The sequence below is a fragment of the Dendrobium catenatum genome, unplaced genomic scaffold (genome assembly GCF_001605985.2).
Source record: "Dendrobium catenatum unplaced genomic scaffold, ASM160598v2 fragScaff_scaffold_54, whole genome shotgun sequence".
Classification (NCBI taxonomy): Eukaryota; Viridiplantae; Streptophyta; class Magnoliopsida; order Asparagales; family Orchidaceae; genus Dendrobium; species Dendrobium catenatum.
Genome location: NW_021318516.1, coordinates 353,943 through 373,435, shown reverse-complemented (window position 1 = coordinate 373,435; position 19,493 = coordinate 353,943). Strand labels below are relative to the sequence as shown.

General features: G+C 35.2%; 1 protein-coding gene across 4 annotated transcripts in view; it reads right to left on the bottom strand.

The window, feature by feature from the left end:
* LOC110103880 (5-methylthioadenosine/S-adenosylhomocysteine deaminase) overlaps positions 1-19,493 on the bottom strand; it is a 45,612-nt gene that overhangs the window by 25,342 nt on the left and 777 nt on the right. For 2 of the 4 annotated variants that reach the window (XM_028694577.1, XM_028694583.1), the window contains exons 3-5: positions 6,483-6,681; positions 6,302-6,388; positions 3,114-3,223 (exon numbers count right to left, since the gene is read on the bottom strand). In XM_028694577.1, the coding sequence (XP_028550410.1) occupies positions 3,114-3,223; positions 6,302-6,388; positions 6,483-6,681 (396 nt within the window). Of the gene's footprint in view, positions 1-3,113; positions 3,264-6,301; positions 6,389-6,482; positions 6,682-19,493 lie in introns of all 4 variants that reach the window. The other 2 variants (XM_028694582.1, XM_020832749.2) reach the window with 1 other exon arrangement.

The following is a 19,493-nucleotide window of genomic DNA, read 5'->3' as shown; positions in this document are numbered from 1 at the left end:
ATGTTCGAATCAAAAGAGGACGGGTGATGATCCCTGGTTGCCAAAAAGGCCATTCAAAGGAAGAGCCATCACTTGAAAATAGGTCAACAAACATCTTAGATCAAAGAGCAATCAGAGTATTAATTTCCTCATAAGATTTCCATTTTCAAAGAGTAATGGCAGTGCAATGTTATTTTGTTTGTGTTGATGTGGTAGGAAATAAAGTCGTTGCTAAGATGCTCTGCAAGTAAGTTACCATTATTATGAAACCATGGAGAATCTGTGTGGCTATTAGATCGTTTCTTTTACATACTTCTCGCAGAAATAAAAAGAGTGGTATGCAAGCTTTTTGAAGATAAAGTCGCAATAAAGCATTTCCAAGTGAAAATTTGGTCTTGCTGGGCAGAGCAAGTTTATCAACTCAGCCCATACCATGGGATAGACAAAAATACATCTAAGCTAATTCAAACTCTAAAAAGAACTTCAACTAAAGTATGAGGTCATGAGTAAAAAAAAAAGCTTTTTGTATAGCCCAAGCAACCATAAACTCATGTGTGTGTTAGACCGGTCCAAGGAGGACCGGTCCAGCCGGCCCAGCCTCTTGGGCCGGCTCATCTCGTTTACTCAAGGAGGAGCCGGCGGAAACAAGCAGAGGAGAAGGGGTGGGGTTCACTTGAAATTTGAATTGATTCTTGGAGCCAAAAGGAGGGGAAGCAAGGGTAATTAGGTCCTTTTGTATTAGATTTAAATTGTATGCATTAAGTAGGGAGAAAAGAGGGGAATTAGGGTTATGTCATGCTTGGTGAGAGTTTCTTTTGTCTTCTTGGATAGTGAGAGCTCCAGATCGAAATCTAGAGATTGAGAGAGTGCGATCCTCCTCTCGAATAGAGGATCCTTGTATCTTTGCTATTTGTTGCATCTACTAGTAAAATACAAGTCTTTTCTCCATAACTTCTACAGTTTTTCCCTATTTTTCTACTGTTTTTGGCTGTTTTTCTGCTGTGGACAGCAGTTTTCCCTTGGATCTACTTGGTTTTGGTGAGAAACACTCCAAGTGTTTCCTATCAGTGTGTCCATCAACAAATTGAATATTTACAAATTCAAAAGCTTAGAACAACCTGAAATGTACACACATCTTCAAGAATATCTTCACCTTTCTAGTTTTCCACACAAATGCGTTCCAAAAATCAAAGTGCAATGGCTGAAAAAAGCCAGTGGCCCCTGCTATATGTTTTAGTTCATTGAAAACAAAACAATCAAAATTAGAGAAAATCAGGCCAGATTAGTGTTCTTCTTAAGAGCATTAAGAGATGCATGCTTTTTAGTGCCAAATTCAAAATCATGTGCCTTTGACAACTGCGATACAGTGTTCTGCTTAGATCTTATTCATACAGTTTTATATAAAAATTCAATGAACTTGTTCATTTTTTTAAGATTAGATAAAATTTTGACATTATACATCAAATTAACCTTTTTTCCCTCTTGCACAACACGGGGTACTTGCTAGTTGCTAATTTATATAAATAATATTAGGTTATGCAAGAAACATCGGTTGAACCATTGAAATTTCAATAATGATTACTTTTTCCTCATCAATTCTATGAAATAGCCTCGAATTCATATACCCATATGATCAGCCATGAGCACTTTAATAAAAGTTCCACAAATAAAAAAGGTTCCCTGACTAGATTTTTCTCCTTTCCCGTTCTCATCATGGTAGGTTACAACAGTCATTGGTTTTTGTATTCTTAAGTAGGTTTCATGGTAATACATTCACCTGCCATAGGTTATATAGATTTTTAGCAAGGATTTAAGCTTACAAATCTCATTCCATCCTATCCTACCTAGCGAGTACATCGTACGCAACCCCACCTGATATTAATAGGAATCTGATACCATGTTAAATTGAGAGGAACGAGAGGGAAAAGCTTGAATTCTATTAAGCAATCTACTCCCTATTTATAGATCTATACAAGGTGTATCAATAAGGAAACAAATAACTCTCATAATAACATGAATATAATTATTCCTAAATCAATGGGAGGAACTAATGCAATCCATGTAGTCTTCCCACGGATTACTGTTCACAGCCGTGGATATCTTTGGGATCGTAAGGTTGAGATTTAACAGAGCCTATTGATTTAGTTTAACCATTATGTATGTTTCAGCATCAAGGTACAGTAACCCTGCCGGCAAATGTTTAATATTACCATATCCATCTTTCATCCGCCCATATTTTGATCTCAGAAAATAAAAAATAAAAAAGAGCAAATGACTCATTCATTCATATTATTACCACCATACACTTGTATTCATCTGTATTTTAAGTCCTACCTCCATATTGGTACATTTCTATCAATTTGCGTGCTTCAAGATGCCGCCTAGCACTCTTGACTTGTCTGACATTTCAAGCCTGACAAATTGCATCGCCAACTTCAACAACTTCATAAGTAGGACTGCCAAATAAAATTTCTCGGTAGAAGACCATACCATGGAGAATGATCAATTCAGTACGCAATGCAACAAGGAGCCCAAAAAGCAAACTATAGTTTATTATCTCAATGGCTTGTGACGAGGCATAGAGAAAGTGTGTCAGTGCATAGGTGATGACATGATGTCATCAACAAAGTATGCATATAACTCACAATTAGGTTTATAACAGTATAGCATAAAATTGATATCAATTGGTCAATGCATGTTTAACTAATAATGTTAAATTGATGGATCCTTGATGATAAAAACAAATGATACCAAATCTAAATTAGAATGTTAAAGAGCAACTTCAGCGGATACGAACAAACAGAAGCGGTTGGAGATCAAGTAGTATCCTTAGACATAGTGGGTAAATCTATGCTGCATTGAGCTTAAAGATAAATAACCATAAGCTTGGAAACTTAATGAGCTTCTATTAAAACAATCTAGACTCTTTAGATATATAAAAAAATAGAGAATTTAACATAAACCTTGAGGAATTTCTCAGCGTTAATTGACCATGATATAATTATTTGAACAGATAGAATATTAAAAAATAAAAGAGGAATAACATTAGGTATTTGCCTGAGGACAGCAACAAAATATCTAGAAATAAAGCAGTTAAAAAGAGCATGCTTAATCATTAGTACATAGATAAATACCATATGGATGCCAGTTTTTAGTTCTTGTGCCACCTTCTTTGTTTCAGTAAGTAACCTATCAGTCGCATTCATAATTTGTCTTAGTCCAAACCATACTTTGATGCGCCCATCTGCAGTATTATGATGTTTCTTGTAAAGTTCAATCTGTGACTGCAATTCAGTGAATAAATAATTCTCAATATTGAACATCGTTAAGGAAATGTATTTCATCCTAGATTACATATAATAAACTAAAAATTCAATGAAAAATAAAAATTGAAAGCCACTTAAGAAATAAAAGAAATAAAAAAGCCTTAAAAAGGAAGCAAACTATCCTTCTAATCTTATCAAAGAATGACTAAGGTTTCGTTTGGGACGGCTTTCTTATTGCTTCTTAAAACAACTTCTTAGTATAAAAATTAAAAAATTTGTACTAAAAAGTTGCTTTAAGAAGTAGAAAGAAAGCCATCCCAAACAAAGCCTAAGAAACCAACTTATTTGCCAAAAAAAAATCATGCATTTTATTTTATTGTGCTGAGAAAAGATGAAGCAATTGCCAACGGAAAATCAGAGATCCATATTGGACATGCTTCAGCTAGAACAGATTTGCATTAACTAACTTAAAACTAATCCTTAAAGAATTCTGATAAATCAGCTGAAATATAGAATAAAAAACTAAAACATGTTCAAGGGCAAGTATCAAAACTAGTATCATTAAAACTTTACTCTATGAATGCATACTATAATAACGGCACGATTCATACCAAAAGATCAATGAGACAAACTCAATATAATATGTTAACCACTTGAGATGTATCTATTCATACTACCCAAGAGCACTGCTTGCTCGGTCATTGTCCGCCTATGCCATGCTTGCAACCGATGTGCACAGTGACTGGTCTAGGTACCCCTAGTGACATCTTGTTAGACCGATCCATTGGACCGGTCCAACCGGTCCACGCGGGACCGGCCCAAGCGTGAATGAGGCGGGGGCATCTCCGCCTCCTGCTACAGCCGCTCGATCTGCATGCTTTCAGGAGCCAAATAGAAAAGAATTTTGGGGGAATTAAGAGGGATATTTGAATGCAGGGGCTGATTAGGGATTTCCTTTTGATTTGTATGCATTAAACACTTTGTTTTCCTAGGGTTAGGGCATCCTGAATTTGGGAAAATTTTGAGATCTCTTAGAATTAGGTTTTTCTTTGGGCTCTAGCAGCGTCTAGAGATTTGGGAGAGATCGATCCTCCTCTCGAATTGAGGATCAATTGTATCTTGCCATTTTTTGTTTTCCTTTCATCAAATAATACAAATTATCTACTGTTTTCATGGTTTTGTGCGGACTTTTGTGAAAAATTCTCGTTGTTCTCCAAAGATTGATAGAAAATACACGTAGATCTCAAATAGAAATCTAAGAAGTAAATTTCAAATCTTTAAATCCATTTCCCTCCAAATAGAAATCTAAGAAGTAAATTTCAGATTTGGAAAGGGACTCCCTCTCCTAGCATTGGCCGAACCCTGTCCTTCCTCTCCCCTTTCCACTAGCTTGGCCAATCCCCTTCTTCCCTCTCTCTAACCGCCATCCACATCGAACCCTACCCTCCCCTACACCAAGTTTCCTTGCTGTCCAGAAATTATGGATGTTAATAGTGGTTGTCCACCCTTCCAAACCCTAGAGAGCTGTGGTCCAAGAACTCCTGTTTGCTTTCCAGTGATTCCAGGAGTTCATTGCTGTCCAGCCCCTTTGGGAGCCATCGTTGCTGCCTGGAACTGTCAGGAATCGCTATCTCATGTTGGCTACTTGCTGTACGAAGGTTCAAGCTTGGATTTGTTGCTGTCCGAGCCGTCCAAGAAGCCACCCACTGCTGTCCAAGCTTACGAGAAGGTTGAATCTTAACAAAGGGTGAACTCTTACCTCTTCTCTTACCTTCCTCGTTGATCCTTATGTTTTTTATTGATTCATGCAAAATCTTGCAACGCTCCGCTAAAGCCTAGTATTTGCCTATTTGGTAGGAATTGTATGATAGATATTTCATAGCACTACTCTTATTGTTAGATTAGGGATTTCTTGTTGAAACATATCTCGTATGCAAAGTCAAGAGTAATTGATTGTTATGTGGTTTTGCTTTTCGCAAGTAACTTGGCCTAAGCTCGTGTTTACCGCACTTTGTGTTTTACTTTATTGTTTAACTCACCATAACGTTTTAATTAACTTGCTCTTAATCATCAAGCGTGCAAAATCCTTATCTAAATCATAGTTTCATATATGTCTTGCATCACTAGCTTTTTTAGTTCTAGTTTTGTTGCACTTGCCACTAGCATGTCAATCTCTAGTTTTGCACGAATTCAAACAAAATAAAAAAATAAAGAATATTAATAAATTTGCCACTTATTTTCCAAATTTGAGAAAAAGTCATATTTAAGGTCTAGTCTGGTCAGAATGCTATAAAGTTAATATGGTAGGTATTTTTACTTATAAATTTAAATTTTACTAACTTCAGTATACGATAGCTCATTTCATTACCTAGTGATATCAACACCATACGTAGTTTCATACGATCGTCTATGCCAAAGGCTATAAATCATTCATGTAAAGTACTTAAAGATAGCTCGGGTAAATCAAATGGGTTCGAAATTTTCAGTGGTTAAAGAAAAACAAAAAGGAAATCCAAAATAGTACGCATAGGCAGAGTCAAAAAAAAAAATTTGAATAGGGGCAAAAATTAATATTGGCCATAAAATAATTCTCAAAATACCATTTTTCTTTAGTCTAAGCACAAATCATGAGATATATTTTTAATAAAAAATTATAAAAAAATACATCCAAAATTATATTTGTTCTCGTTAAAAATGCATAGATATATCACTCTCTATCTTATTATTCATTAAGAAATTAATATTTTTCCCATAAAATTGTTAATTAATTTAGTTCAAATAAATTATTTTTATACTTAAGATTAGTTTATTGAATTAATTAAATTAAGTCTTAATTTTGAACTATATTTAAATTTAAATTAGTATAAGATATTATTCTATCTAATTCTAAATTAATTGTTTATTAAATTAATTTTACACAATGGTTCACATTTAGTTAAAGAAAATCATAAATAATATAAAATTATAAAGTTAATTTTATTAAATTAATTAATTTACTTATTAAGATTGATTAAAACTTTTTATTAATTAATTAACCTATTGCAACATAATTTTACTTAATCTTTTTCTGCAACACAACACTGTCCTCCCGGTTGGGCCAATGAGGGCCCGTGCTCCTGGGTCCCCCCACCATAGATCCGCCCCTGAATTAGGCGTAAGCATCAATCAGACAACACATAATTTCATTGGAACAGAGAAAGGGTAAATGATCATTGGTATCTGACCAAGATAACTTACAAGTAAAAGCATTACAAGAATTCAGAATTTTATGTTTGACCTGAATACAGTCATCAGTAGACAGCGCACTCCAGTTTGCTGGAAGACCTTGCCCTGAGTCCATTGTTGACTGTGTCAAGCATGCACGTAAACCAAGCAATTTGACTGCTCTTGCCATCCCGCTAACATGCTGGCCGCCTGCTTCAGCAAAACAGGTAACCTGATACAAGCATTACGATCTAATATCATTCAAAGCATGTTTAGCAAACGAACAAAAAAAAAAAAGTTATTACACTAAGTCATTTGCTGCACTTCCAGTAAGAATATTATATTTGTGAAAAGCTATACGAATTTAATCATTTTCCATTTTAAACCCCACAACCAGCCTGAAACTTCCATTAGCAAATTAAAGTTAAGCTGACAAATAGGTTTTATATCAAACATACATTATGGGTCGATGCAAAACCTTAAAACTATTTAAATCAATAATACGAGTGCTGCTTGCTGGAAATTGCAATCTGCAGGTTAAGTTTCACTTTAGGAATGACATCAACTAGATAAGTCCTTTCCCGCACAAAGTCAAATAGATAAGAGACTATCCCACAAAGAAGGTTTCCCGTTGAAAGGTAATCCAACATTTAAGTCCAAGCTGAGTTTCAACAAGGAGAGTATTAGTTTTATGTGGAATCTGATTGTGTTGATCAATCGGGTTGTACTATTGTCTCAGACCTCAATTTAGAGCTGCAAGGGAACCAAACGTTCGACGAGCTACTCGTTGTTCGGTTCGATTAAAGCTCGTCTGCGATCGTTTAATTAACTAAACAAACAAACTTGAACAATATTTTAAATACTCGATTCTTAAATAAACAAACTTGAACACTAATGCGTTTGGCTCATTTATGTTCGTGAACAATATCATTTGAAGTTCGTGAACAAGCTCGACATTAAGCTCTATAAGAAGCTCAATAAAAGCTCGATTCGTGTTCGATTTTGAACTCGTGAATAAACTTGATGAAAATAATTAATATTTGACTATAGAATTAATAAATATAAATAATCATTACCTTTGTTACATAGACAATTGCTTTTATTATAAATGTGTTTGTTCATAGATATGTTCATGAACGTGTTTGTTTGATAGTTAAAAAAATTAGTTAAATATGTTCGCGAACAAGCTCGATAAACACTAAACGAACGAACATGAACTGAACATGAACCGAACATAAACACTCCTTAATTTAAATGAACCAAACATGAACACAAATGCTAAAGCTCGAACAAACATGAACCAAACATGAACAAGCTGATATTAAATGAACACAAACATGAACACTCACATACTCGGCTCGGCTCGGTTCGTTTGCAGCCCTACCTCAATTCAATCTGTTGAGCTCGTTGGAGGGTTGTAGGAGGTGCTCCCCCTGCTTGGGTTCGGATGCATTGCACCTAAATTTTTTTTTCGTATAACTGTATAGATCTATGACGCTGTGTACCCGAGTGCCCCGTCGACGCACAACTTGCTTGGAGAAAAACATAGAGCAGAGCACTGCGGCGCTCCAAACCTCGCGCTGTGGCACTCCATGCCTCGGCGTTACAGTGTTTCCATCAGACTGAAGACAGAGTTGAGCGCCGCGGTGCTCCAAATTGACACTGCGAGACGGGCTAATGGTTTGCTTTCTCATTTTTTTTTCATTAAGGGTTGTGTCCCTTTGTGGTTTTATTAGTTTCTCTTTTTATTTTCTAGTGTGAGAACAGTGAAAGAGTGAAAAGAAGCAGAGAGAGAGAGAGAAGAGAGAGTTATGTACTATTTTTCTCAAATTTTTATAGTGAATTTCTTAGTGGTGTGTTGCTCTGTTGTTTTTTCGATTTTAAATTTTTCCAAGTTAAATCCTACTGTGTTATTCATTTCTGTTGCATTTTTTATCTTTTTTGTTTGTGTTTATTGTATGTTTTACTTCCCACAATAGAGAGAGTTAGTAATTTTCATAGCTAGGGGCCTATTAAAACTACTTTAAAAGAAAATTGAATGACCAAAGAACATACCATGCCACCCTTATAAAGCATGCATCATGAACTAAAAATTGTTCGAGCTTTCAACCAACGTTGGATGTGGGCTTTGAAAATTCATGTCCCAGCTCTATTGAGAGAGTTTTGGAGTTTCGAGTTAAATTTTCAGAAGGCAAGTTAGGTTTTAGATAAGACATTACCTAAAAATGTTGCCATCATTTTACAAGAATTTAATGATATGGCTTCAATATATCCATAGATGCAAGCTTCTATGACTAATTACCCCATAAGCTGAAGAGAGAGAGAGAGAGAGAGAGAGAGAGAGAGAGAGAAGTTACTATTAAAGCTAGTTGTCATAAGCTAAATGTGTAGAGTATCATAGTCACAAATTTGGTATATAGTTCAAAATTTACTACATTAAACTTAAAGCGGATTATGGAAGAATGATATCAAACCTAATCAAGATCTCATGGTTCTGCAATTCCAGATTGTCATAGACTCTGATCTACTTAGTCAGTAGAGGAGGTTAACCCTATTTGACCGAAGGATCTTTATCGAAAACCATAGATTGGTTTGTCTAAGGGAACCTAGTAGATGCAAGGTGAAATTTTATCTAAGAGGATAAATTTAAGTCGACCTTAGCTAACAAAAAATTTTATATCCTATCAAGTGCACCACATGATTCACTACTTATGATTTTTTAAGTCATTAAAGAACTTTGGATTTGGCAGTAACTATAGTTTAATGATGTGATTTTGCAACTAAATCACACGATCAAAGGGCCTTGGTCAAATTTGTTTACCTATGATGACATTTGGTTGTAAGACTACTAGTTAGATGACATGTTTCACATTCTTACTAGCGAGAGACCGTTAGAGAGTAAATAATGGTGAAACGCATAATAAGACATTACATCTTTATGAGCTGAGATTATCCGTGAGTTGATCACCTTCAAACAATGGTTGTAGAGAAAGGATAAATTTTGGCTTTAAGTTTGTGGGCAAGTGATAGATTTTGCTTAAAATATTTTGAATTTTATTTTATTTTTCATATTTATGTTTAAATGTGGCCCAAAATGATCTACATTAGGACTTTGGGGAATTTTAGAAGATGTAGTTCAATTGGTTGATATTTTCTATCAACGCATCAATCAATGACATTTTTTAATATATTTATTTCGTTAATTTTGAGCTGGTCTACTCTACCAACTTGCTTGTAGAGGATCGGGTTTGATTCGATTTCATTTTATTTTTCATTTACATAGCATTCTCTAACAAGTTCAATTGCTTAGTACGCTTGTTAAAGTACATGTAGACAAACTTAATTTTTAAGGATGTGAACATAATTTTAGATGGTGTGTATTACTTCTAATGCATTTATACAATGGATTTACACATCTTTCAATGTTGATGTATGTTTTTCGAGATGAATACAATTTAAATTCATCGTTTATTTTAGCCCATGTAGCATTTTCGTACCTCAATTTTAGAAGTTTGGCAATTTAATTAGAGCATATGCGAGTATTTTGACTTCAACAAATTGATGGGTCATGCGTTTATTGATACATTTTTATAGTTTGGTACATTCACATGTTATGCTTACATGTTCTTTGATGTGTATATGCAGTGCACTTGCATAGCATACTTGCACACTTTCAATGTGCTTATACATTTTTCAATGCATCTAAATGCGCACTCGCATGCTTAAATGTATTTGCAAAGTATACTCTCACACCTTTTTAGGTACTTTTGATGCATTTACAAAATATACATGTATGCTTCTTGGCACATTTACACAATATACTCGAATGTTTTTTAGCATACTTGTACGATGGCATATGACATACTTGAATGTTTTTAAGATAAATACAATTTAAATTCTTTTTTTAACCCACGCAACATTCTCATAATTCAAATTTAAAACTATAACGTATTTAGTAAAAGCACATGCAAGTGTGCTCGAGTTTGAAAAATAGTGTGAATTTTCAAATGAATGTAGTTTTGTAAAGTAATTGTAAGCTTTTTCAGAGCAACAAAATTTGTTCAATTTATTTTTAGCCCGCACAGTAATCTAATATTCAAATTTGAATATTAGTACATTTAGTAGAGAATATGCAAGTAAAATTTTTTTGTTGGAATAAAATCATACAACGAAACAAACAAAAAAAAAAAGAAAACAACTAAAAAAGAACACCATGATTTACCATGAAAAAATTTGAAATCGGGAAAAAACAATGAAGCCGCAACTCCAAAAAAATTCACTATAAAAATTAAAAAAAATTGTACATATCACTCTTCTCACACTCTCTCATTGTCTCTCTTCACTTTTCACACCATTCTACACTCAAAACAAACAAAGAAACACACTTATATTACACCAAAAGACACAACCCTTTAAGTGAAATAAGAAAAACTGCTCAGCTCGACTTCTAGCACTATTGCACTGTTCTTCCAGCACCTCGGCGCTAACTTCTCTATTTTGCAGCACTGAGGTGCTATGAATTATAGCGTTGCAACGCTGGAACTATAGTGTCGTGGTATTGTTATTTGTCTAAGAGTTCTACCTATAGCACCTTGGCGTTGAATTTATAGTGTCGCGCCCTATATGAACAAGAAAAAAAAAAATTTTTGAGGCGCACTACCCCCTACAACCCATCCAACGAGCTCCTCGTCCAGCTCGACTGATGGAATTGAGGTATGAGTGAACATTAAACCCAACTTATCGACACAATCAAATTTCATACAAAACTAACAATTTTTTGAGGTTTGATATGTCAAACACACTTTCTATGCATTTATAATGTGGAATAACACGTTACAAAAAACTTTCTTACTTTTTAATGTATATCATGGTGCACATGCATGCTCCTTGATGTATTTGCCTCATTAACTTGCATGTTTTTCAATGTACCAATGCTATTTTCATCATATTTGCATGATCTTTGAGATACTTGTATTGTGCACTTACATGCTTTTCGATGCAAATATGTGATGTACTTGCATACCTTTCAATGTACTTAATGATGCACTTGTGTGTTCCTTCATGCATTTACACTATACGCTTTCACACTTTTTGTGCATTCATATGAGACATTTATGCATTTTTTACCGCATTGACATTGATTCATTTGCACACTTATAGCACAATGGCACATTTCTTGAGAAAGTTTCACACTTCTCGAAGCAATTGCATGCTTCTTAAGGTTGTTGCATGCTTCTCAGTGCAGATGCAGATGCATGCTTCTCGAAACAATTATAGACTTCTCGATGCATCATGCTTGAATTTGAAAATTATGTTATGATGGATGCATGATTTGAAAATGTTTGAATTTCAACTATTTTCACAAAAGATTGTTGTTGAAATGCACACAAAATTTTATTTTTAGAATTAAAAAATACCATCAACCGTTTGTCTACTTATATGTCATGTTGCAAATATGGGGGAATAAATGGTGGATAAGAATCCTTTAAATACATTAAAATGTCACAAGGTTGTCCTACTGTGTTTGTAATTTAGCAAGCCCCACAAGGAATCATTCTATTTCCTATAAGTAGGGACACTGCCTTAATCATTTTTACATTCATTAAAATTAATTTAGTCTGTTGTGTGATAGGGAGATTTTGTTCATACTCGTAAGTAAGTCACAACATTCATTATAAGCCTCCTATAAGTTCTTTTTATGTTCGATATTTGTTCTAATTTTGAATTAATTTAGTTTGTTGTGGGGCAGGGAGGTTTTGTTCATACTTGTAAGTGAGTCACAATGTTCTTTATAAGTCTCCTTTAAGATCTTTTTTTTGTTTGATATTTGTTCTAATTTTGAAATTTTTTTCATTCATTGGATTGTACTTCCATTTAAAGATGCCATTTAATGTTTTGTTCCTTGTAAATCTATTTAGTTTGAATTTTGACGACATAGCAACTTCCCCAAGTATGGGTCTCCTTCAGGGGTGTTAATCCTTCCCATTATGCTTAAAAAATATGCATAATCAATGTCCTGATACACTAAGAGCCCAGGGGAGCTTTCTATGCCATCGCACTAAAAAAAATGTACACAAGCCTTCATCACCTGCATGAGTGACAGTACAGAATTTCTCCACCGTGTTGGAATAACATGCGCAAATACTTATTTTGCAAATTTCACTGCAATACAACGTACAAATGTACTTAATTTTTTAAGCTCTCACATCATACATTACACATGCAAGAATGATGATGATTGATGGTGAGGATTAAGATTGGGAGAGTGAAACAAACAATTTTTTTTTAATTTTATCTCTTTTTTCTTGGTAAACTAATCTTCCAATCCATGGAGTTTGGGGGCTCCATGCATTGAAATATTAAAGTAATTTCAAATTGAAATTTAAACCTTCAAAGTTCAAATGCAAAAATAACTTTATACTATGGATGAGTTTCCTTAATTTTTGGCTCTATGGACTCCTAGTGGTGTCCTCTACAACTTTCTTGAAGACCCCAAACTCTGATTTCCATTGGATTAAAAGTTGTTTAAGAATTATCACTTTCTCTCTCCTTCTCTCTCTATTCTCTCTCTTCTCAAATGGAGATTTTTTTTAGCTAGGAAAGGCTATAGGGAAGCTTGGGGAGTTGTTTGGAGCTCAGAGGAAGAAAATTGATGTTTTTTTTTAATAAAGATGCAAATTGCATTAATGCTAAAAAAAAGGAACTAATTACAAACTATTAAAGAAAGATAAAACTATGACAATCCTTCCTTATCAAGTCCAAAAAGCTTGATGAAAGTTCTGTATCTAAAAAGGTATCCCAATAAAAATCACCTAATAAAATAAGATTGGCGCAATAATCTGCTGCCTTATTACAATCTCTAGGAACGAAATTAAAAATGATATTATTGAAGATTTCCAGAAATGAGAGATCCTACCTTATAGCTTTATTATTCTTCACTGATCTCCTCTTGATTGAATCTTGGAGCTTCCTTATGATATTTACATTGTCTCCTTCAATGATTATTCCCTCATATTCACACATCCAATCTTGAATATAATCCCCAAATGTCACTATCAATTTAAGCTCCAAAAAATGCAATCTCCCAATGTATTATCTTCTTTCCATAAGCACACAACATTCTCCCTTTATGGTCTCTTAACACCCCTGCCATTCCCGCCGCATTTGATGGTAAGAATACCGCATCTACACTCAATTTAATCCAACCTTCAGGTGGGGGACACCAAGCTTTAGACAGCTTTTGCTGATTGGTGTTCTAGTTCTTCTCGATTAGAGCTGAATGTATAAAGCAAGCATTAGATAAGATTTCTGCCGCAATATAAGGTATAGGTGGCTCTGTTTTTCCATGCTTAGATAGGTTCCGAAACTTCCAGTTGAAGTATACTGCTGAAACATAGATTCTTACTAGACCACAATTAGTATTTCCTCTGTGCTGTAGTTCCTCTACGCAATTAGAGACGCTTTGGAACAACGAAATATTAATTCCCCATTGTCTCAGTTTTTGTAAAATTTCCTTTAGCTTGAAGCATCTTACAGCCACATGTTCTGTATCTTCCGGAGTTTGACATCCTCTAGGACAATCTCTGTTACAAAATAATCTTCTATGGCATAACCATTCATTTGTCGGCAAAGCATCATTCAACAATCTCCACCAAAACATTGTTTCCCTTTGGTTTACTTTAAATTTTTTCAACCAACTTGTATTATTGATATTACCTTCTTGACTTTAGTTATTTGCTTCATAAGACAATGAAGTTATTGATCTTCCTGAATTTGTGCTGATTAATTCTACCTCATCTTCTATACCTTCTTCCCCTATTTCAATATGTTGAATCAGATTTCCCATATCTTCAGATAAATATGTGGTCAGTTTCTCTTTACTCCAGCTTCCATTTTCTTCAATTAAGGCAACTTTTTTGTCATTAAGTTCATTTGCATTATAAGTAGCCGGCCAAGAATTCAATCTTCTATCAAGTATCCAAGTATCATTTGTGATGTTAAATTTTTCTCCGTTGTTGACTTTCCATCTTACTATTGGTTTTAGATAAGTTGCGCCTTCTTTCATAATCTTCCAGGATGGAGATAAACATCTTTTCACACCTTCTTCCCAAATGGCATCCCCATATTTGCTCTTCAAAATTCTGCTTAAGAGTGACTTGGTTCTGTAGAAACTTCCAAGCTAGTCTAGCTCTGAATGGGCCTTGCCTCTCCACTGCTCCCAGAATACCGAATCCACCAGAATTTGTAGACAAGCATAATGTGGACCATGCAATATAATGCATCCCTTGACTCCCAGAAAAAAAAAAATGAGGCTTTGGATTGGGAATATTGCTTCTATCAACTTTTTTCCCTCCTCTCCCTAATTCAAGCCATGGAGCCTTCACTAAGGCCTGAGATTTATTTGGAGGCTTCCCCTGATGTTTTCCAAATGGTTGGAGTTGTTGGGGGATAGTCCTTTTGGACAAGTAAAGGAAAATGTAAGAACAAGTGATATGGAAAGAGGGATTTTAGAGTTTTATGCACATGGAGCCAAATTAAGCCAATGGGCTGCTTGAGATAGATGAGAAGGAGCTTCTAGAACTTATTTGAAATGTTTACAGCAACCAATTTGGGGTTGGCTTGGCTTTGGGTCCATGAATTTAGGTTTTGGAGAGTTTGGATTAGCTCAATTGGTTAACCCAGGTCAACCCATGAGTTGAGCTTTTTGAGTTTGATGTAATAGGACAAGGAATGACTGCTAAAGCCATTGGTGCAATTTAATTTCACAAGGATGAGAATTTGGCTCAAGAAAACTACTTTGGGTCCACTTGTTTCAACTAATTTGGCTAAACAAGGTGAGCCCATGGGCTAAAATTTTTTTAGGAGGCTCATGGTGACCCCATAGACTGTCCCCATGAGTTTGGTTCATTTATTGGTCAAAATCTTTGGATTTGAATTTTTGAAGCATTTAGATGTGTTTTGGTCAGCTCATGAGTTGACCTGGTCAACCAAGTTTGACAAGAGGTCAAGGTGGGGTAGAGTTTTGGTGAAGAGGTTGAGGGAGTGGAGTTCGTGCACTGGGCGACTGGGAGTCGGGGAATAGGTGAGAAGGTGGCTACGGGAGAACGAGGCATGAAGTGAGTAAGGGAAGATGAGTCGAGTTTGTCAACGGTGGAGTGTGAAGCAAGTGTTTGTCGATGGTGGAGTGTGAAGCAAGAATCACAATGAGTTTGTGCACTTACGCTGCAGGAGGGAGTTGGTTCGCAATGAGAGAAAATATAGGAGGAATGGAAATTACGTTAGATATTTGCGTGTCTAAGAGAGAAAATGTGGAGGAGAAAGAGAGAGATCTACCCGTTTTTTTGTAATTTTTATAGAGGAAAGCCTATCACTACAACGGGATGGGATAATGGCATCAAACTGCATGGGAAATTTTAGGGATGGGAAGGATATGATAAGATTTTTATTTTAATTATTTTTTGAAATGTTTATTGATTTTTTAATAAAATTAATTAAAATTACATAAAAAGGTACAAAATAGATGGAATTGACTTCTTGTTCAATTTATTGAACCTCATATATAGGCAAATTTTGTGTTTCACATTCATGCAGTAACCCAAGCAATATGGGTTCCTAATTGAATAATTTTGATATTCCTAACATGTCGACACAATCTATTTCGTGAGCAAGCAATGTTAGGCAACTTCTACATGACGTCACGCCTGTGGTCCATTTTCGCCGCGTTCATTTGAATCGATTGTGGGACTCTAGTGAATTCGATACTCTAGACACGTCTGATCAGTCCATTTTGTGAGCGGACAACATTTTAGTGGCTTCAATTGTGATGTTGATGATTCAAACTTGTTTCATGCAACGTGACCTCTATTTGTCGACGTTCTGATCCCTCTTGCTCGAATAGATCATAAAGCACATATGTAGATCAACAATAAAGACCTTAGGGGTGTTTAGTTCAATGTTATCTAGATACCATTGTTGCCAAGATCCAAGAGGATGCCAACTTTCAATTTTGGGTTGAATAGAATTTTAATTACATTTCTCAAAAACTCTCTCCTCCAATACAAACCAGCCACTCTTTCTAAATTTGACTCCAAGTTCAGCAAAAACCAACAAGTCAGTTACCCACTCTCAACTTTCTACACATAATGGAGCGGTTATGGAGTAAGAGAAGTCAATTAACCAATCCCTCATACACTTTGTAACCGCCAACTTCAACAAACAAAAAGGGATTGAATCCTTATATTATTCTCTTATACGTACTGTGATGGCTATTGATATAACTGGCTAGATGTGAAACGGTTCAACCGAATCAGTCCACTTAAAACAATCGGAGTGCATAGCTGCAAATAAGGGAGGCAGTGAGCGGCGAACCGAGCACAAGCAGCCGACTTCTCCCTCATAAGAACGAGATTGCTTGCATGTTTAAGTTCCGACTCGATTGTGTTTGTGTGTGTTCAGTGAAGATGAAGACAGAGGGAATTTGCATGTAGTTGTGGTTTTGATTTGCAGAGAGGAAATTTGGGCTAGTTGTAGGGGATGCTCCTATTTAACACAGAGGGAGAGTGTTAAGAGAAGAGAGTTACATTTTTTTGTGTATTCACTGGAATCAGAGAAAGAGAAGGAAGGTACAAACATACTCAGTGAGTTTGATTGAAGATAGATAAGAAGAGTTGTTGAGTTTCATATTCAATGAAAGAGAAACAGAAGTTAGTAAGAAATCAAAGGACGAAGAAATTTATCAAATCGTTCCAATATTGTTTGACATAAGCAAAGGAGAAAAAGTGAACTTTTGTTCAATGTAGAGATGAAGATATTTTTTATTTCCAATTGTGAATGAATCAATTAGTTCTCTTATATTCGATAGGGAAAATGAAAGCATAAACAGTGATTTGTGTGATCTCAATTCGACATGAAGGAAGGAAATTAGAAGTAAGCAAAATAAACTATTTAAACATCTTAATAATTTGTAAACGAGACTTAATAATTTGGATATCTTTGATGTTGTTTTTGACAAAAGTCAATGTGCCTGGTGCTATTTTTGACGATCCGCGATGCATCTGATGTTACCCTTGATGACATTTGAGGCGTTCAGCACTGCCTTGACAACATTCGACTTCTCCAAGGTGAATTTTAATGTTAACTAATATTGTTGATGTTATTTTGGACAGTGAAAGAACTTAGTATAGCCGAAGAAGTACAAGCAAGTGTTTTCAGAAAAAGATTAAGCAGGAGTTAAATTATTAATTAAAATTTAATTTAAATTTAATGTTAATGTAGTTCTAAACAGAAGCTACATAGACTAACATTACATTCTTGATAGTTAGGTGGTGTTATAATGAAGATTAAATAATAATTTACAAAACTTATAAGTGACAGTTTTGACCTTAAAAAAAGGATGATTATGCTTTACTGGCTACTAAACAACAGTTATTAGTCAAGATTAAAGCTACCTTTATTCTCTAATTGTAATATTTATGAGTCTAAGCCATGAAGCCCTTTATTGATTGAGAGTTGTTATAAAATTAGCCTTCGTGCTATTTTCTTCCAACATAGATCTATAAGGTCACCATAGATGAGATAACTCATAATTGCCACGAGGCTCCTCAAGTCAAGTACTCGAAGAATAACCATTTCTTTAGAATATTTATATCAAAATATATCAACAGTCCCTGAACTAATAAACCACGGAATCTTTATAGGGTTTTCTATCATTCCCTATCTCCTTTGAGCATAAAGTTGAAAAATCCTATGGGTAGTTTTTATTAACTAATTAATCTGCCTCTTGAAAATAATTTTCAATTCAAATAAACCAAAAACTTCTTATAAAGCCTACAACATGATACCTACATAACAGGATTTTGTGAATAATCACTAATTTTTTAGAAGTGCTTTACTTTCCCATATAGGCCTTATAGGCATCCAAATAACCATTATCAAAGAGGTGGGTCACACCGGAGATAAGTGGGCCAAACTCATTCATTATGGGCTAATAAGGGCCAACTTAATTCTCAGTCAGTGTTGGAACTTATTGGATCTCACATCCAAAAGTGAGTTCAAGTGTTTGTTTGGTGGGAACTACATGGAAATGAGTTCTAATTCCAGAAACTCACCTTCAAAAAGTGACTGAGTTTCAATCTTCAAAGCTAGACAATTTACCTTTAATAAAAATAAAATATTATCAAATCATTAACATGATGGATTCGATATTAATTTTACATGAATAGTAATAAAGTAACGAAAAATTAACATAAGGGTGGGTAAAATTGAAAGCAATTGCATCTCAGACAAACACATGGTTGATTTATAATAAGTGAATTCCTACAAACAAATATATATCTTTGCAATTAACTTCCATGTGAGCCACTTCTGAAACTGAGGCCTAAATAAACGTATAGTGAAACAAACTATGTTAATCTGTGTGGAATCTGATTGTGTCCATCAATCGGGTTGTATTGTTGCCACAGACTTCAACTTAGTTTATTGTGCTCGATGGGTGGGGGTGCGCAGGTCCTCCTATTTGGGTTCGGGTGTACCTTGTGTTGCATACTCGAGCGCCCCAGCACTGTGTACCCGAGCGTCCAAGCACTGCATAGTTTTCTTGGAGAAAAGATAGAGAGCAGAGCGCTGCAGCGCTCGAGATCTGGCGTCGCCGCTCTATCAGGTGCACAAGAGACAGAGCATTGAGCTTCGCAGAGCTCCAAACTGGCACGACAACACTGCGAGGCCGGGTAGTTTTTCTTTCTTGTCTTTTAAGGGTGGCATCCCGTGGTGGTATGTATTGTATCTCTTTGTTTGTTATTATGTTTGTATAAGAATGGTGCAAATGAGAAGAGAAGCAACTAGAGAGTGAGAGAGAAAATAGAACTGTATAAATTTCTCCCAATTTTAGAGTGGATTTTTTGGTGTAGCGTGGCTCTGTGGTTTTTTCCCTAGTTTCGGATTTTCTCATGTTAAAATATGTTGTTCTTCACTTTCTGCTGCATTTCTATTTCCTTGTTTGTTTCCATGTGTGGTTAACTTCCACCCTCAACAAACTAGTCCTCATTG